At 44.0% G+C, this 19,941-nt stretch overlaps 6 protein-coding genes across 6 annotated transcripts; 4 read left to right on the top strand and 2 right to left on the bottom strand.

The window, feature by feature from the left end:
• Positions 1-1,249: 1,249 nt before the first annotated feature.
• On the top strand, positions 1,250-2,928 carry Bfra_011340ca (putative atp-dependent rna helicase dbp8 protein; the record flags this gene model as incomplete). The annotated part of the gene is made up of 4 exons (XM_037341667.1): positions 1,250-1,439; positions 1,582-1,825; positions 1,881-2,347; positions 2,474-2,928. 4 exons carry the CDS (start codon positions 1,250-1,252, stop codon positions 2,926-2,928), a joined length of 1,356 nt encoding a protein of 451 aa, XP_037194524.1.
• A 496-nt stretch (positions 2,929-3,424) lies between these two features.
• Bfra_011341 (putative alpha beta hydrolase fold protein) lies at positions 3,425-5,265 on the top strand (the record flags this gene model as incomplete). Its single annotated transcript, XM_037341668.1, has 7 exons — positions 3,425-3,515; positions 3,604-3,708; positions 3,920-4,045; positions 4,107-4,217; positions 4,303-4,334; positions 4,664-4,870; positions 4,984-5,265. 7 exons carry the CDS (start codon positions 3,425-3,427, stop codon positions 5,263-5,265), a joined length of 954 nt encoding a protein of 317 aa, XP_037194525.1.
• Positions 5,266-6,341: 1,076 nt separating this feature from the next.
• Bfra_011342 (putative 2-heptaprenyl naphthoquinone protein) lies at positions 6,342-7,233 on the bottom strand (the record flags this gene model as incomplete). The annotated part of the gene is made up of 3 exons (XM_037341669.1): positions 6,342-6,731; positions 6,788-7,009; positions 7,051-7,233. The coding sequence occupies 3 exons, from the start codon at positions 7,231-7,233 to the stop codon at positions 6,342-6,344; spliced, it is 795 nt and encodes a 264-aa protein (XP_037194526.1).
• A 2,556-nt stretch (positions 7,234-9,789) lies between these two features.
• Bfra_011343 (putative alpha beta-hydrolase protein) lies at positions 9,790-12,280 on the top strand (the record flags this gene model as incomplete). The annotated part of the gene is made up of 8 exons (XM_037341670.1): positions 9,790-10,032; positions 10,086-10,141; positions 10,215-10,585; positions 10,678-10,835; positions 10,880-10,978; positions 11,168-11,602; positions 11,655-11,769; positions 11,865-12,280. The coding sequence occupies 8 exons, from the start codon at positions 9,790-9,792 to the stop codon at positions 12,278-12,280; spliced, it is 1,893 nt and encodes a 630-aa protein (XP_037194527.1).
• A 567-nt stretch (positions 12,281-12,847) lies between these two features.
• Positions 12,848-14,312, top strand: Bfra_011344 (putative elongation factor tu protein; the record flags this gene model as incomplete). Its single annotated transcript, XM_037341671.1, has 3 exons — positions 12,848-13,028; positions 13,083-13,111; positions 13,179-14,312. 3 exons carry the CDS (start codon positions 12,848-12,850, stop codon positions 14,310-14,312), a joined length of 1,344 nt encoding a protein of 447 aa, XP_037194528.1.
• A 662-nt stretch (positions 14,313-14,974) lies between these two features.
• Bfra_011345 (putative cullin binding protein) lies at positions 14,975-19,187 on the bottom strand (the record flags this gene model as incomplete). The annotated part of the gene is made up of 4 exons (XM_037341672.1): positions 14,975-15,412; positions 15,463-15,801; positions 15,853-18,892; positions 18,946-19,187. 4 exons carry the CDS (start codon positions 19,185-19,187, stop codon positions 14,975-14,977), a joined length of 4,059 nt encoding a protein of 1,352 aa, XP_037194529.1.
• Positions 19,188-19,941: the final 754 nt, after the last annotated feature.

The following is a 19,941-nucleotide window of genomic DNA, read 5'->3' on the forward strand; positions in this document are numbered from 1 at the left end:
TACAGCGCCAAACTAATTGTAGATTTCTGTGGAGACAGCTGCATTTGGCTACTCTTCCCGAAAAACATAAAAAGGCAGGTCGGTATTTGGTGGATGGTGCTCGAAAAGCTGTCGTCGTCGCTGACATCGTCGTCTACCTTCATCAATCAATTAGAGGTGCTTGCTTACCTTCGAGTGCATCGGTGTTTCATAGCGAATTGGACAATTAGGGTTCAGCCATATATATATTTCTCTTCGTAGCAATCCTCTTTCATAGCTGAATTCTACTCGGTATACTCCGTGCAACCCAATGACTGTTATAAATCATGAGGGGCGTGAGAATAAAGTGCGGTAATAAAGGTATGAATGAGGAGAGGTAAGATGGTGGTGGTCAGAGAAATGCAGTCATACAGAGAGCGCCGATTTTCAGAAGCACTCTTATGTATCTATTTGCATATTAGATTAACATCAAGAGTATTTTCGGTACCGGACATATGCAATGAAGAAGCTCCGCGAGTCGCTTCGCATCTTCATTAAAAGGAGTACTTCGTAATTCTACAGTGCTATCTCGCTTCTCGTTATTCAATATGATCAGATAATGGATAACTGAATAGTTGTACATGTTGACTTATTAGATTTTTCCGAGCCAAGTAGGTCATGAACCAATTCATAGGCTGTTAATGTTCTGTTTACGGAGTAGTTGGATCGTATGTAGTAAGCCGCCCAAACTGCCGGTTCCTGGAATTCCCCTTCCCCGTATCTTCTTGTCTGGCACGAGATACACCACTTCGTATATGAGAAAATCATAGCTGGCTCTAGAGACGGGAGTCAGAATCAATCTAATTGTAACTAAAGAAAGAATCGCTTTCTTTGTTCCTCTGATCACTCACTAAAGCAATTCTTCAAGAATGAAAAGGATAACCGAGCTATTTTTATAGAGAATCTTGCATGAGTGATTTCTATTTCCATTTCTATGGAGAAAGGATATTATTGATGCTTGTACTGTAGACAATTATAATTCGTAGTACAAAACCATAAACTTACCTGCCCATGTAAATATCAATCCAGATAATCCTATTGGTTGACCTCCTTGTCCCAATCCAGAAACTCTGAGAGAGACGATGAACCCCGCCAAGCTTTTTAGCGCGCGCGAATTTGGCAGGTACCATAGCACAGTCAGCAAATGGTAGTGAGCGAGCCATGAAGTAAGGGAAAAAAATAATTTCCTCTAATTTTTTCAAAACATCAAAAACGACGTGGACCACCCAAAATGCCTTCCAAAAAATCCATACAAGGATTCAAGAACGTCGATCGAGTTTCAATTGAAGCGCCCGGGTTATCTCCACAGTCAAATCACAATTCCTCATCCGATGACGAACAAGATGAGCAGGATGACATTTCGCAATCCGATTCAGATTCAGATTCAGATTCTTTAGACAGTCAAGCTTCACGGAAACGGCGTAAAACATCCCCCCAGGAGCCAACGCAAAAGATATCCCCTTGATTGCTACCACATCTGTTCCTTCGCGGTGAAGGTTAAATCGCAAAAAAATTCTCTCGATGCCAAAAATGTTAGCAATGGCGCAATATTGGCTCCTACAGATGCGCAAACCACTTTTGCTGCCTTGGATGTGAAGCCATGGTTGGTGGGATCGCTGGGATCTATGGCTATCAAGCGGCCTACAGGAATTCAAAAGGGCTGCATACCAGAAATATTAAAGGGAAGAGACTGTATAGGAGGTAGTCGCACAGGTTCTGGAAAAACAGTGGCATTTGCTGTTCCAATCCTACAAAAATGGGCTGAAGATCCTTTCGGGATCTTTGCTTTAGTGCTTACTCCCACGAGGTAAGACCTTGCCGTGTTGAATATGGTATCATCTGGCTGACATCACTTTTTTTAGAGAATTGGCATTACAAATTTACGAGCAATTCAAAGCGATCTCATCTCCCCAATCTCTCAAGGCTGTCCTGATAACGGGAGGCTCGGACATGCGACCCCAGGCAACGGCCCTTGCTCAACGACCACATATTGTTATCGCAACCCCTGGTAGATTGGCAGATCATATTCGAACCTCGGGCGAAGACACAATCGGTGCTTTACGTAGGGTGCGCATGGTGGTTCTTGATGAAGCGGATCGATTACTTGCATCCGGTAGCGCAGGAAGTATGCTACCAGATGTTGAAGAATGTCTATCTATCCTTCCACCTCCCGCCAAACGACAAACCTTATTGTTCACGGCTACAGTCACTCCAGAAGTGCGAGCTTTGAAGGACATGCCTCGCACACCAGGAAAGCTTCCAGTTTTTGTTTGCGAAGTGGATACACAGGCTTTGGCAATTCCACCTTCAATCGCATCTGCAGGTACCGGTAACACATCGAGAACACTATCTGCACATGTTCCTACTTACTGAGAAAATCTACCAAAATCTATCGTTATCTTTTGCAATCGAACCGCTACTGCCGATTACCTTACCCACTTATTGCGACTTCTAGATCATCGAGTCACGGCCCTCCATTCTAAACTTCCACAAAGACAAAGAATTGATAATTTGGGTCGATTCCGTGCCTCTGCGGCCAGAATTCTAGTCGCGACTGATGTAGCTGCTCGTGGTCTTGATATTCCAGAGGTGGGTTTAGTAATTAACTACGATATTCCTAGAGATCCAGATGACTATATTCATCGAGTTGGTCGTACAGCCAGAGCTGGAAGAAAAGGAGAAGCCGTTTCATTCGTAGGCCAAAGAGATGTACAGTTGATACAGGCCATTGAGAGTAGAGTAGGAAGACAGATGGAAGCTTGGGCCGAAGATGGCGTAAATCTGGAAACGAGAGTAATCAGAGAATCGCTGAAGTTAGTAGGAGAGAAGAAACGTGAAGCTATGTTAGAAATTGAGGAAGGAAGGGAAGTTGGTGGAAAGCGAAAGAGGGGCATGAAAAAGCTGAGTTGAATTAAAAGAGAGCAATGATACCCAAATACAATATTTTTATCTACACGGAAAGACAATGTTTCATGGCCCGCCGGAAAATCACCGTGTGGAAGTTTTGCGGAAGGTTTTGTATACTGGATATGTTGTTTCCTATACTAGGTTTTGTTCGTCATTCAATTTATTCCAGTCATTCATCCTGTTCTAGTTGTTTGTCCTGTTCTTATTGTTTATCCTGGTTTTATTGTTTACCCTATGCTTATCATTTGTTCTACTCTCATTGTTCAATAACTATTTGAGGGTTACATTGCAGCCGCCATTCCGCTCGGATGCCAGCTACAGCCCATGCAACTAACTATATGCAGCAGGAGCGATCCTGGTGATGTAGTACATGGATGCGGGGGATGTTCAGCTGAAGAGTTGCTTAGCTCATCGCTAGTCTTTCTTGAACAAATCTTGTTTCGTTTCTTCTCATCTCGTTAATCTTGTCTCTCAAATACTCGACAAAGTTTATCCCAAAATGTCCTCCTCAAGTATTTCGCAGAAAAAATTGGCTGATAGTTTATCTATTGCCGAGAAACTGGATGTTGTGCTAGCATACACAAGTATCTGTATGCAACCCCTTCATTTTCTCGAATGCTTCCTTTCTTATGTACCAGAACATTCTAAACTTGGACTAATCAAAGAAACCCGAAATAGTAGGAAACACATTTTTCAGTCTCCTGACTGGTATATGGCGTACGAGAAATGAGAAGAGGGGAAGTTACAAAAGATATGTCCTTCTTACAGCTGTGAGGACTATGTGTAGGAGAATGAGTCCTAGGCAAATTTTGTGAGTTGTCTTTGAAGATGGCTGGGGAAATTGCGGACTTACATGAGGTGTTCACTAGAACACCTTGTTTTAAGTTCTTTGGTGGTCTTTATTTCAGTTCGCTATCGAGTTGCCATAATGAATAGTGAGGGTAGAAGCTTGGCATCACATGCTAATGAATAAGATATGTCAATCCAAACACAGATCATGCATACGAAACCGTCTGCAAACAGCGGGGTGTAGAACCCTTGAGCGAGACTTTGGAGGATGGAACGCAGGCGCACTGGATAGGCAAAAAAGGAGCGAAGAAAATAATTCTCAATTTCCATGGTTTGTCCAAATTTCTTCTCATTGCGTCGCATACAAGATCTGAATCGTTCGTGTCTATTAGGAGGTGGGTTTGCACTTCCTGCAAGCCCCGAAGCCGTCGAATATATGTTTAGGCTTGTGGATGGTGCGGAGAATGAGGGAAAGAGTCTGGCGGTATTGTTCCTATCTTATGGTATGCTATTTTACCTTATATCTACATGTAATTTGAGTATTGGTACGTAATACTGATAAATGCATATAGATCTTTCCCCAAGTAGGGTCTATCCTCGGCATTGGAACAAGCTGCCGCGTTGCTGAATCATGTCGTTCAAACTTTGAAGTAAGTCTACCTTTTAATTTTCTGAAACTGGGTGTCCAATAGTCCGGATTGCGTCCCAAAAATCAAAACCTTGGGAATATTTAATCCCTTTAAGCATTGAAATAGTTCTGACAATCAAATTGATTTGGAATAATGAATCTATGACATCGATGATAGTATCTTCAGAATCTCAAAGCTGAAATCTTGAATGAATTGCTGTTTGGACTATTGGAAATGCTCAAGTTTCACCATCATAAGTTCCCAAGACTAACTGGCATATCTCCAATCTTTCAGCTACGCTCCATCCTCCATAATCTTAGCTGGCGACTCTGCAGGCGCAAATCTTGTCCTCGCTCTGCTGTCTCACATCATGCATGGCCATCCAAATGACAGTATTCTCGAGTTCGTCTCTCAAAACCACTGGATGGAGCTGTGCTCTTAGCACTTGGGTTACATTTGCCACCGGCTCTCAATCATACGAGGCAAATAAGTATAAGGATCTAATTCACCCCACCTCTGTCAAAATTGTAAGTTTCCGTTCTTAAATTGCACTTCCTTCAAATTTTCTCAACCTCATCTTGACCTCATTGCCCAATTGATTCCGATATCACTTGGCTAACCTAAATCTAACGACCAAAAGTGGGCAGGCGATTATCAGGCTTCTGCTCCATCAGATAACTACATTGAACCACTCTATGCTTCCTCATCATGGTGGTCACGTCTTCCCACCGTCGTGTCATCAATTCTAATCGTAGCTGGTGAAGACGAAGCCTTTGTCGACGATGTGAAAGCCTTCGCAGACAACTTGCAAAAAGTAGGAACGGAAACAGATGGTGTGGAAATTGAGTTGTTCGTGGTGGAGATGAGTATCATGACCAACCTAATTTTGGGTTTGGAGAGGATTGTCTTGAAAAGAAGGTAGTCAAGGTGGGAGATTGGAAATTGGGTTTGGGCAAGATGTTAGATTTGAGATCATAGGGATAAATCGGGTACAGCACCGGTATGGCTACGGAGGTTGGAAATGGTTCGGGAAAGCGGAGATTCGTGGTGTTTTGCGCAATTCGGCAAACTTGATTTGGGTCTCTTCCTGGCTCCTAATGATAACAATGATTTTTGGGTTGATATTTGCTTTTATTGTACAGACGAGATCGCTGTCCGCTTTTTCTATCAAGAGTCGATTTTTTCTATTTCGAGATACTCGTTGCACAACATCTTCACAGCCCAAGTTTAATATCTCCGATTTTATGCGCATTTTATATCTTTTCTTTGTGGCGAGCTTGTTTGCTATAGGGTTTCAAAGACATCATCCGAATTGACACATGCTACATCCTCTACTTGAATGTGACGTCTTGAGCCGATAAGCAGGAAAATATACGTCGCAGAAATCTTTAGTACAAAGGCGCAATGAGTCTCCCAATATCATATTTATATCTGCTCACCTTTGCTATCAACATATATCCCAATACCCAGCATCATCTTCAACCAATATGTATTCGTTTAGCGGAGTTAGCAAGGAGATGGCTTCTGGTGGCTCGGAGGTCGTCGAATTGACTGGCTTGAATGCGCTAAACAGGATATGGCCACAGAACTCACGCGCGTGAGAAGCTGGGATGATGGGGCTGGCCACCCTGTTGTTTTGCCATTTTTTTTGGGTGGTGATGATCTTAGGTTTCTGGGGTTCGATTTTTGATTTTTTGAGGGGCGGGGAGAGGTTGGAGATTGAGCGACGATGAGGTGGTGGACCCACTTGTTTGATGAGGGAAAAATGAGGGGGGAATTTTGAGAGTGAATATTGGGTGGTGAATGACGTGGGGCAAAATTAGAGCTAGTAGAGTTTATTGTTAACTCTCGTATTTAGACTGGCGCAATATAGATCGGTGCATGCACGCAGTTTTTGGTGGAAGTATCACTACAAAATGGAGAATGAGATATCAGTGTGAATGCGCAAGCTCAGCTCAATTAATAAACTCTAGACTAAACTTAAGAAGACTGATCCTCTTAGATCTTCCTTGCCATAATATAATAATGCATCTCATCATCGGAAGCAATGCCTGCACTGGGCCGTGGCGTGAATAAATCACTCTTCGTGTGAATTATCTCAAAACCAGCGGCCTCAATCAGGCCTTTCCAACCCTGCTTTGTGAATGCTGTCATGGAAGAACACTTTGATCCCATGAACATCATTTCAACACCCGTGGCGCACAATCCATCCGCATCATACATCGAAGGTGTTGTTCTGAAGTCTTCGGCGCAGATGGTGCCGATACACAAGAGTCCGTTTGGTTTTAACCAACTGAACATCTTTGAGGCCATTGTAGTCATCTCTTCGCGAGACAAGCAGAAGAGCGAGAAGATGGTAAAGATGACGTCAAAGTCAGGAGTGTTGTTCTGGAATTGAGGGGTATGATACAACATGTCCGCTTGTGTGAATGAGCCGTGGGAACGCATTTCATGGATAGATCGACCATGGCGCCGGATAGGTCGAGACCATGAACATTATGACCATGGGCTGCCATCGTGTATGAGACTGGCTTGCCAGTTCCACAGCCAATATCGAGAACTTTTGAGTTGTTGGGTAGTTCCAGAAGGGTTCTTTCAATGAATACTCGGAGACCGATGTCGTGGGAAAAAGCACCCTCATAGGTTCTAGCAAGATGATCGTAGTACTCGACAGAAGGAAATTCCCCTTTTCCTGGCGCCAGTGGACATGGCTAGAAGGAGCAGCCTTGGCTTCGCCAACAACTGCTGAAAGGAAGTTGGACTCGTCGATGATAGCCGAAGGAACATTTGGGTGATAATATTTTCTGATTATTTCTAGGTGTTGGATGCTGGGTGTTGGTAGCAACTTAGATGTTGAAGGATGAGCACTTGTGTTTGTTTTTATGTGCATTTGTTCATGATTGATTGTAAACTGTAGAGTTAACGACCGCATTTGAAAATGTCGAGACCTCGTGCCTTCCTTGTGTGTACGGTAGAATATTAAGACTTCGCAACTTCCTTGTACGGCACCTCTGTCACTTGATTGTACGTCTTCCAAAGGAGATATTGGAACATCAAAACTCACAAACTAGATTGACAAGATTAAACGGTAGAGTGTCGATAGAAACAATGTTTTTCACTTCAAGTTGCCATACGATGATGAATAAAGAGTCCATCAAGCATTGAGACGCCGACATAGAACGTGGTGCCCAAGATCTTCATGCATTTCGGGTGGTTCCATAGGAGAAACAATTTACCTGAATTTTAGAAGTATGAAAGGCATATAAAAATACGGACATCAATATGCGACTGACTAAGTTGGACAATGTCCCTAAAATTCACCCTCCTAGCTAGTTAGTGAATTAGTTACGATTGGAACCAAGGGCTTCCAGAACAACGAAGCGCAAAAGGCCACATGGCAAACCACTTCATATGCACGACTCGCAATCATAAATTATGTAACTTGCACAGTGATGATACATCTTGACAGATGAAGTTGGATATTACGAGAAGTGTGGACGGAATGAAGATAGGGATATTCGCTAAGCTATGACTAGTTTCAAGGTAGATCAGCGCCAGCCCTGAAGTGCATGCATTTCACCGACATGAAATGACGATCTCTGGCGTGTCGAACATTCTTCTGATGGAATACAATTTTGCGATTGCCTCTATCGCTGCTGTACCACATCGGATGTGCGTGGAAGTACGAGCGTAATATATTTTCTCGGGTACCCCTCAATCTCTAGCAAACTGCATTGCAAATGCATGAAAACAACGCAGATCTAGTTTGCACATAGCAGACTTGCTATATATGATGCCAAAGCCATTGGGGGGGCTGGAAAGGATGACACGCGTGTGAGATGTAGATTCAAGCTCATTCTCTTAATACAAATGCGAGAGACCGCAGACTGGAAAGTCCATGTAAGTCCACATATGCTGCTATAACTCTACACTTTGCAGTAAGGCATGCCTTGACAGCGTTGATATGGTGTGGTCTGAGTCTCTCAAACACATAAGATGGTCGCAATGAGGGTATAGACTCAGACAAACGCTTCAGGTTGGTGACGACGAAATTTTGAGCATCACGATGCCAAAGTTATTAACAGATAGCGACATTCTGAGTGTTCACACCTATCTCGATTAAGTGAATCCCACGGCCGTGGTTGATGCATATTCCGAAGGAAGGCCTGTATTGTAATTGTAAAGGTGTTACAATCAGTGATTTGATACTAGCCTGGTGACCTTATGCATATTGAAGACGGGAAGCAAAAGCTCCGTCATTTGCTGGAAGTACAACATAGAGCAACAGTGTCATTTAACCGTCATCTATTTATATACTATCAAACTTCGAGCCGTACTTTGTGTTTTGTGTGGCTTGTTATCCATGTAAGTGATGTCACAAGTGCGCTTCAACAAGCGCTACATGTCGTACATCTATGCGTGTCATCGCAGAGGCAACATTGCTACATTAATATCTAGAAACTCACTGCACGATTAGTTTGACAACGGGAAATCGTTCGTCGGTTGCAGCTAAGGACGCCGTGTCACTCTCAGCGTTTTCGATGCAGTTGTATCGTTGCCTTTCGAAATACCCCAAGTCTCAATTGACCATGCGCCATGAAGTTGGTGTGTACCTGGAGGGAGATCTGGTACGCGCATGCCAGGACAACGCCTGCAACCGGAATGCCGGAGTTTACAATCCTAGGTATGCATACGAAGGCGCTTCTCACTTTCCTGTAGACAATATCCAACTTCATCGTCAACGCTACTTTCGTTTGTGCCAAAAACTCAATCCATCGATAAACTCAACTTCCTATATTACCGGGCCATCAATTAATTTACTCTTTCTCTTCGCAAGATTGTACAGACATATCATCTGGAGAATTGTGTGTTTACAGGCCAACACATATTCACTATTCAGACTGTTCATCTTGATGATCCGAGTGTTAATATTTCCAGAGTCGTGGCATTTTGTTGCGCGTCAAACATGACCCAAGTTTGTTAAGCCGTCGATAGTGTTCTAGCATATATGAATGCTTGTTGTGCTCAGCGCCTTCCTCCACAACCTTTAAATCACCTGATCCTGATGGATATGCGGCGCACGTACCATTAAGCCCCCACCTTCTGTTACCCGTAGGAGGGAGATCAAACGCGCCAGCTGATGGATACAAACGAAACATCGCCAGGATTATTATTGGATACAACTCATCCGATCTATTACGTGCTCGAACTTTGTAATTCCTCATGAGACCTGTGCGCTTACCCCGAGCCCCGACTGCCTGAAACTGTACTGCTTTAGACATACACTTTCCTTTTACTTCCATTTCAAGCCGTCTTGTTCATCCTCACGCCTTCTCTTGAAGTTATTGCGTTTCCAAATCGACAAATACGATACAGACTTTTACTGGTGTTTGATTTCCTAGCGAATTCTCGTTTCGATGAACCAGCTAGTTTACAGGAGTCTACAATGAAGACGTTTCAAGATTTCGATGTTGATGATCCCAAGGTGGAGGAAAGAAGAAGTCTTCTTCCTAAAACCATTAGACGAGTTGAGAACGTGAAGGTTATTAGAGTTCCCTCGAAATGGCCAGGCCTTACTATTGCTACCATTTTGTTTGTCTGGTGGACATGGGTTGTCATATCAGATTTAGTTTGGTCTGAGGAACCAATATCTGATATTCGTGGGAACAAGTACTATGAGTTTGATGAGGTCTAGAATTTCCTCTCGTGGTTTACGGACTCAGGTATCTGACATGTTTACAGATAATACCGAGTGAAAAACTTAAATGGTACCCATGTTTTGACGTTCCTGGATCGAGGTTCAAATGTGCAAGACTCACAGTTCTATGGACTATCATCGGCCTCTTAATGAATCGGATGATAACCCTAAAGTACATATTGCGTTAATTCTAATACCTGGAACCATACCGGAGATAAATTCTCTGAATCGCCGTTACTCCTGAATCCAGGTGGCCCCGGAGGCTCTGGTACATTGTTTGGTTTAGCAGCTGGATCGTTGATTCAAAATATTGTTGGTGGCGATCAAGATGTGATTGGATTTGATCCTCGAGGTATTGGAGCAACGACACCACGAGCCGATTGTTTCTCGTATGGAGGGACATACGATGGAGTGGGAGATGATCAGGCACGAGGAGATTACCACAGGCTACTCTTCAACACCGCGGGCCAAGCAATCGGTCTGGCTAATACGAGTTCAACAGCATTGAGACATCTTAACGCACGTGCAAAAGCTATGGCAAATTGTGCGCGGAGAAGGATTCTCTGAGTGGACAAACCAGTATTTTTCGACATGCGGGAACACCAAGTGTTGCAAGAGATATGATTAGTATCATAGATGCGTGGGATGATTGGACCTCGAGTATAAAAGAAGAATCGGCATACTCTGATATTGCCGATACTGATCTTCCTAATGAAAGAGAGCCAGAAAATGAATTCGAAGATGCATATCTAGAAACAAAGGGTAAATTAGTGTATTGGGGTTTCAGTTACGGGGTATGTATTTTCAACCGTCTCGTGATAATTACTGAATTCTCTAGACACTTCTTGGATCTACCTTCGCAGCAATGTTCCCGGATAGAGTAGGCCGACTTGTCCTGGATGGTGTTGTCGATGCTGATCATTATGTTGCTCCTATTGTAAGTTCAACCGGTCACTACAATCTTTTGCTTTTACTATCTGATCCTGATCCCTGATCTCAAATTTCACTTTTATGTTTTATGACGTGTACTTTTTGGGATCCTGATATAAATTCTATACCTCGCTTTCTCTCATTCTGCTTCAGAAGCCATTCTGTGATAAGCGATACTGACTCCTCAATTTTGCAGTGGCTCGAGAGTCAACGAGATGCGGACAAGGTGTGGTCGTCTTTTTTCAAATACTGCCACGAGGCGAAGTCTGCGTGTCAATTCTACAGGGAGAATGACAAGGTAAAAGATATCGAGGAGAGGTTTGAGTCTTTTATGGAGAGACTGAAAGAGAACCCGATACCTGTTGTTTCAAAGGACATCCTAGCACCCTTTCTCGTGACCTATTCAGACGTCAAATATCAAATTTTCCTGACGCTCTACGCTCCCCTGTACGGTTTCCGAGCTGCCGCTGAATTGCTTGATGCCCTGGAACGCAATCTCGAAGGTTGGTTTGAGCTTGTTCCAACACCTCCGTCGTACGATCTCGAGCTCGTTTGTAACCATTCTCTGCCAAAGTGGAGTTATTACGATGATGCGCAAAGAGTCATTCTTTGCAGTGACAAGAAGTACCCAGTAAGCATATTACTGCACGAATTATTTTTGGAGTTCTAACTTGTTTTCATAGCTCAACCACACATACTCTGAGATTGAGAGCATGTTCGAAGACATGGAAGCCCAATCAGTATTTGCGGATGCATGGATGTCGCTCATGATACAATGTTCTGGATATGATATCCAAAGTATTGATCCCCCATGCGATGGGATGACCATCCAGCACATAGGCAGAAGCCAATCAAAACTGCATTTCCACTGCTTTATATTAGCAACAGGGCAGACCCTGTTACACCATTATTCGCAGGAGTAAAGATGGCCACAAAGTTCGTGGACGCGGGCTTCTTTGAACAAGAATCCGAAGGACATTGCACTATAGCTGTGAAATCCAGATGTACCATTGAGAAAGTCAGGGCGTACTTTCGTGAGGGAAAAGTGCCCGATGCTCCTAGGTTCAGAGGAGAGGGATCAGATTTGCTTGATGAGGAGTGGGAAAAGTGCCCCGCCGATGAATGGCCATGGCACGAATATCAACCAAGTGCTCTTGTAGCAAACGAGGTAGAGGCAGCAGAATTGGAGCGATTAGATGCATGGGGTGGTATCCGGGACGCTTTTACCAAATTGATCTTTGGGGTGCGAGGGAGTTCAGAAGATTTGGCATTGCCTTGTGATTTAGCATATATTGATATATTAGCATAGCGGGAGTTGGGAGTTCGGTGGGATAGGCATATAGATGCTGGTTGAAGAGCAGCTCGCCCTTCGTTTATTTTAGTAGAACTGCCTGAATAACTATTGCACGCCCGAATTCTTGGTGTCTTTTCGATCTCAACAACAATCCAGATATTGAAAAGCTATGTGCGGAGTGGATCTGCAACCACTAATCCGAATCTCATAATTGGTGGAAACTTGATGTAATGTCACGTATGTATTTATAGAGTGAGGTTCTTGAGGGTTGTCATTATCAAGCAAATAGGAAGGAAGAGGTAGGAACAGAAGACAGAAGTCCATTGTATATATTGTTCAAATTAGAATAAACTTCTAAACCATGTTACTCTATATCTATCTAGGTAGCTTTGTTCATTCATGTTTGTAGTACTGAAGTCATTTTAGATCCTCGCACAGACCAACTTCACACTCCACTACGGCGACCTAGATGGTCCAAAAATATTTCGAGATGGAACCAAAATATTGTCAGTGGCACCAGTGTTTGTAAATCCCACTCAAAACACTCTTTTTTCTTTCTTTCCTCTAAATCTCACATTCAAAATGCCGGCGTTTGCGAGATCAATTACTCCTTTCTTCCAGACAGCACGATCTGCGCTGCGTCAGGGTAATGCTGTCAGTCCTTTACAGCATGCTTTGAGAAGACAAAATGGAGCTGCTGTGATCAATGCTGCTCGCTCATATGCTACCGCTTTCGAGCGCTCGAAGCCGCATGTTAATATTGGTATGGCGTCTGTTTCTATATGTATGCCACCGGGCGTTTGCTAATCTTCTATAGGTACAATTGGTCACGTCGATCACGGAAAGGTACATCATATCAATCTCGAAAGCCCCGCAGAGGCAAATAAATGCTAATTAGATCATGATTGTATAGACCACATTGACTGCCGCTATTACCAAGAGACAAGCAGAGAAGGGAATGGCCAGTTTCCTCGATTACGGTGCCATTGACAAGGCTCCCGAAGAGCGAAAGCGTGGTATTACCATCTCGACTGCCCACATCGAATATGCCACTGAAGCCCGCCACTACTCCCACGTCGACTGTCCCGGTCACGCAGATTACATCAAGAACATGATTACTGGAGCTGCCAACATGGATGGAGCTGTTATTGTCGTTGCTGCTTCTGACGGACAAATGCCTCAAACCCGTGAGCATCTTTTGCTTGCCCGTCAAGTCGGTGTTCAAAAGATTGTCGTTTTCGTCAACAAGGTCGATGCTCTTGAGGACCCTGAGATGTTGGAGTTGGTCGAGATGGAGATGCGTGATCTCCTCAGCACATACGGATTTGAAGGAGAAGAGACACCTATCATTCTTGGATCTGCCCTTTGCGCACTCGAGGGCCGCAGACCGGAAATTGGAACCGAGAAGATCGACGAGTTGATGAACGCAGTTGATACCTGGATCCCAACCCCACAACGTGACCTCGACAAGCCTTTCCTTATGTCCGTTGAGGATGTTTTCTCCATCCCAGGTCGTGGAACTGTCGCCTCTGGTCGTGTCGAACGTGGTGTCCTCAAGAAGGATTCCGAAGTCGAGATTGTTGGAAAGGGAGACCAAGTCATCAAGACCAAGGTCACTGATATCGAGACTTTCAAGAAGTCCTGCGACGAATCCCGTGCAGGAGACAACTCCGGTCTTTTGCTCCGTGGTATCAAGCGTGAAGATGTCCGACGTGGAATGGTCATTTCCGCCCCAGGACACACCAAGGCCCACACCAAATTCCTCGTCTCCATGTACGTTCTCACCAAGGAAGAAGGAGGACGCCACACCGGTTTCCACCAAAACTACCGCCCACAAATCTTCATCAGAACTGCTGATGAAGCTGCTGCTCTCCACTTCCCCGACGGAACTGAAGACGCCGATTCCAAGATGGTCATGCCAGGTGACAATGTCGAGATGCAATGTGAGATTGAGAAGCCTTGCGCTTTGGACGTTGGTCAGCGTTTCAACATTCGTGAGGGAGGACGAACCGTCGCCACTGGATTGGTTACCAGAATCATCAAGTAAATCATTTAATGCATTAAGACAGTAGAGAAGGGCTAAAATGGGATGACGTATAACGTGTATGAAACGGAAGGGGAAAAATACAACGCAAACGCATCGTATAAAATGAACGTCCAATGAAAACGAAAGGGAAAGGTGGAAAATTGGGATGGGAAAGAAAGGAAGATTATGAAGAAATGGATCTTTTATTGTATACTTGAATAGCGAGAAAGGAGTTCGTTATTCAATGTTACATATGTAAATTTAGAACCCTTTCTTTGTAGATTACAGCAACAGCTGGGTGGCTTTTTAGCGGAAATGAAAGATAGAACTCCTCTCATTTCTGCCTTAAGTGGTGGTTTCTTTTGATGCACCAACTGTTTACTCACAATATCTGACACATGTATAGCACGCCATTTGAGAATGTAATTGATTCGCACGGAGCTATCTAGCTTAAGAACGGATTCATACTGAACTCCACTATTTAAAACCAACCGCCTTTGCTTCATGTTCGCTCACTTCGTATGCATTGCAAGTCCTGTATGCAAGCCTCTTTACTTTTGTAAAACCATATACGTAACAATACCAATGTCATTCGTCGCTATCTTTATCACATTCGTCTTCATAATCATTCATATCATCATCATTATTAGTCAAATTTACGCCTCCGCTCCGCTAAAAAGAATTCAATCTTTTTTCTCTTCCCTCAGTGATTTCAACTGCGCTTCGAAATCCTTCTCTACCCATTCAAAATAGGTTCTCCATGTCTGATGTTGGCTGCTTTGCGCACCCATGCCTGTGCTCGCTGATGGAATTCGAGCATGCAGATTCAGCGTTGAGCGAAGAGTACTCTTGGTTGCATCATCTTGCTTCTCGATTTCTTGCTTGACAGCTGATTCCTTCAATTTGACCGACAGAGTAACGCGGAAGCAATCTGCAATCGCGTCGAGGCGTCGAGCCGTCTCATCAGGATCCAGGATGACCAACTTATTCAACATCAGATTGCAGAGAGATCGGATGTCGTGCTCATCTTTCAAACCGGCGATAATACGATCGTAAAAATCAAGTATGTTTATACGTGAGAACGCGGTCTCCATAAGAGCATACAAAGTTTCATATGCACTCTATAACCTAGATTAGCGATGCATCACTAAAATTACAAAGAGTATCTTACCTTTCGGACCTCTAGACCATCATCGACCTTATGCTTGAAAGGACCCATCATTACCTCATGAATCAACTCTTCCTTTATTACCGATTCACTCATAACAAATGGAAGTAACTGGTTGAGATTAGGGTTGATGAGATCTGCTTTGTTGTGCGCAGCAGCATTCAATGTAGTCAGTGCCAATCGACGGTTCTCCAACTCGGTATCAGTCAGCATGACCTTCAGCATATCAATCAACATGATCTTTAGCACTGAATCGAGTGAGTCGTCACAATCAGATAAGGTATAACGGATAGCTTGAATAACCATAGCTCTAATTGAAGCATTTGGGTCGGAGAGATAGCCCTGTAAAAACATTAGCGGATGCAAATTCAACATCTTCCAATCACAACAAACCTTTAATTGTGGCATAAATGCCTTGGGATCAATCATTGTCAAACGACCAATGCACTCTGCGCCAACAGCTTTGTTGTCCTCAGCTTGCGAAGCGGCAAGCAATCTTTCCCAGAGAGTAGTGGTGTGCTGGGTGATGGCAGTGGGGTTGTTGCCAGCTTGCTGAAGTATTTCCTTGATAGAATGTAGAAGTAAAAATTCATCTCCACCTTTAATCATATTCAATATCTCTGAGAGATACAAAGGTGTGTCTCCAGCTCCCGCGCGTCCTAATGCGATTGCTGCAGCAAGAGGAACTTTGTCATAAGAGGATTTAAAATGAGCTGTGAAGGTGGATGGATTCAATGGCGATTTTGCCCCCAATTGTAATCCAGCTTCCCCGAGAACAGCCAAGGCTAAGCATTGTCTAGCTTCATCCGAGGAGGGGTTTTGTAATTCGGTCAAGAAGTTGTCAAGTGTAACTCCGACTGAGGATCCTCCGAATACCAAAAGCGTTCCGATAGCTTTTCCTACAACTGTAGAGTCCCCACTAGTACTAACGTCTCTCAATAAACCAGACATCAAAGGTTGACCAACTCCTTGCTTGCCGATATTGGCGACCAAGAGAAGGACAGCGTCAAGTACAGCGCCACTTAATGACGAGGTTAATAACCCGCAAAGAGCAAGATTTAGCTGGTCTGTAACAACAAGCTTTGCTTCATCCATCACCAAAGTAGCCAGTACTAGTAGTGCCGGACCTAGAAGATGAAGATCAACTGTGGTTAAGAGCGGAAGAAGTGCGTCGATAAGGCCTTGAACAGTCGGAGCGTCGAGAGAGCTTCTAGCTGCCGGAGAAACAATGAGATTCTTCAGAGCTCCAAGACTTGCACCGCGAAGCGATCTGTTGGCCTTTCGGAGTTGTGCAGCAAGCTCTAGAGAGACATCTCGAATCCATGGTGGCTGCAGTTGGCCTTTAGTGGTTGGACCAACCTCAATTGAACCGACCGCAATAGTATCGATAGCTCTTACAGCAGCGAGGCGAGTGGTTTCGTTCTTTAGTCTATCACTAAGCAGAGTGAGAGCAGAACTTCGGTTAGTTTCTGAGAGAAGCGATAAGCCCTCGGGACTTGCTGTGCGAGCAAGCATGATACCTAGAGCATGTATAGCACGTTGACGAACTTCAACATCTGCATCGGTAGCGGATACACGATCGACTATCACTTGATATAATTTCAAAATATCTTCTTGCTGAGTTGACTTCGCCGGCTTCGATCTCGGAGGTGTCAAAGCCTTTACGAGTTGTTCGGCTGTACCGACAGCCTCACCAGAAATCTTGTAAAACCTATCATGTACAGCTGACGCTACACATGGAATGATTTTAGGCAGGTGTGGCTGTAATACGCTCGAAGAATGAGTTTGCGCAACATCACCCAATAACTTGAGAGCAGCAATTCGCAGGGTATTTGCAGTGGCCGAGGCAGCACCGCCACTAGTAGTTGCAGTAGACGATGAACCTCCCGATGTTTTGATAGAATCTATGATAGGATCCACAAGCTGGCCGAAGTGTTCTGAGAGCCCTCCCACCTGAACTGAAACCATACCATCCAAAAGGTTGATGAGAGCTTGCTTCGTTGGAATGGAGCTTGTCTTCAATAATCTCACAATACTCTTTACAATCACAGGGGTCAATCTTGCCAAGTCTGTTCGGGGACCCGAAACAGGTAGCGGCTCAATAGTTGGTGATGTCAGACCAGCAGATCTTGAAATGAATGATTTAGTGTCAAAAGTGGCTGACCCGGCACTCTCTCTTCTGCGCTTTCGACTTGGGGGCGCTTGATTTGCATGGTTTAAAGACTCATCTGGCGAAAAGTTGACTAGAACACCCTCCCCAGTTTTCCCAATTAGACATGCCATGGTAGCAATAACTTCAAGGCGAACATTCTCTTCTCGTTCATTGAACCTCTGTATAAGAGTTGGCGCCACTTGGGCGTATAGAGTTCCATCCTCAAGTAGATCACCACTACCCCTAGTTGAAATTAAGGTATAGAGAGTTTTGGCGGCACATCTTCGAACCTTCCAACTTGCGTCGTCATCATCGTCGTCAAATCCAGCGTCTGCCTCGAAATCATCGTCATCATCGAAATCGGCCATATCATCTTCATCAGATTGAGTTCCTCCCATTTCGTCGTCATCATCGTCGTTGTAATTTGGATCATACTTCAAAAATCTGAGAGCTGCTGCGATTGTTTCTTCTGTATGAATTCGCATTTCTGCACCACAAGAGGCTAGAAAGCCATCCAGTGCCACAAGTGCAGATTCCCTTACATCGTCCAACTCCGGGTTACTTTCGCCATCTTCCGCGGAGTTTTCAATCTGATCTTGAAGTTCTTGCTCGCTCAGCGCAGAAAGCACAAATGGCGCAAGAGTTTTCAAGTAAGGACCAAATCTCGAGGGTATGGATCTAGCCATCGATCCGAGAATAGTAATGTATAAACGTCTCTGTACAGGTGTCAAATGCGGATTGCGAAGGCACTCGATGATATGAGATACAAAGCCACTGAGATCGGAATCCGTCAAGTACATAGCAAGTAGAGACACTGCAACAACAGCCCGCTTCTTGACGACAGAACTAGCTTTCTCAGTCTCTAAGATACCGACAACTAAACTTTGTAGTGCTTCGACTTCTGTGTGTTGCAAAAGAGGGCCGAAGCATCTTGCGACTTCTATCAAAACATCAACAGCATCGGAGTCAATTTCGGTATTTGTGGAAGGATCAAGCATTCCTGGTGGGGGGTTTGGAAGGTTTTGGCCTTTGTTTGGTTTTTGAGCAACGACACGTCCGACTAATCTTGGGATCAAAACTCTGCTAATAGCAGAATATGCTTCGAGCACATCTTTTGAAGGGGTAACACCACTGATCGGTCTTGGTAAAGTGATGACAACCGTTCGCAGAGCCATAGCAGGTATTGAGTTGTCAACCGAATTTTCAGTTGTTAATGTCGAAAGTCTCTCGATTAAAGGAGCAATTATATTGCTGGGTAACTTTGCAACAAGGGGAGCAAGGCTATTTTAAGTCAATTGAATTCTACTTAGATCGAGGATTGTTGGCATACTAACCATTTGATGGCCAAATTTTGTACCTCTCCATTTTGATCATCCAACGTTCTAATAACACCATCCACAGTCTTTGCAGCTGTATTGTAATCGTGGTGGAGGAAATCCGGTTTTCCACTCTCCAACACCTGGAAAAGATCATTCAATGACATGAATCTATAATCTGGATCCGCATCGTGAAGTTTTGGCAACAGAGATGCAACTGTTAATGAAGTCGGATTGACGGTTATTGAGCTGGAAGCCATCTTCACTATGGACCGGCAGGCCTAATGATGAGAGCTGGAAGGAGAAATGTGTGCTATGGCAATATCAAACTACCATTTGTATTTTGGAGACGCCCGTAGTTATTTTGTTGTTGTTTTTTTCTAGTTTAGGTGCGGGTGTGAATGGGAGGAGCCTTGAGGAAGTAGAGCTAAGTTAGCTTATTACTCTTGGATGTTATTTCGAGTTTGAATATCCAAGATCCACAAGCAAGAAAGTGTTAGGGAATGTAAGAATTACTAACTTACTTGACAAGATGGTTGTTGAGAAAGGTTTATTTGAAGTCGTAAAGACAGTGACAATGTACTCGTGTATTGGTTTCGATTGTAAAGTTGATACTGTAGATAATTATTAAAGTACTAGATAGTATGGGTCCTTGAGGTGACGGAAGAAGTAGTGGGGGTTGAGCTAGTACGTACAGTATTCCGTACAGTAGGTGTCTGTTGATACATACCTAGGCTCTAGCACGTGCCCACGTAGGTATTTGACGGTTCTAGCCATAGGAAGTGGGAGATCGGCTTAGTCAGTCTGATAATTGTTGCCTCAGGATACAGAATAATGCGGAAGCTCCACCTGCACCAAGCTTTGCTCCAGAGAAGCTCCAATTAGACTCAGCTGGCGTGATCTTTTGCCCAACTACTAAATTGCCAGGATTTTTTCGGAACCTCAATTCCTTCAATAATATTGTATTACCTCATAAAGTACCTACCTACGTTTCCTATCCTTTCTCCCACACAT

The sequence above is a fragment of the Botrytis fragariae genome, assembly GCF_013461495.1.
Source record: "Botrytis fragariae strain BVB16 chromosome Unknown tig00000037, whole genome shotgun sequence".
NCBI lineage: Eukaryota > Fungi > Ascomycota > Leotiomycetes > Helotiales > Sclerotiniaceae > Botrytis > Botrytis fragariae.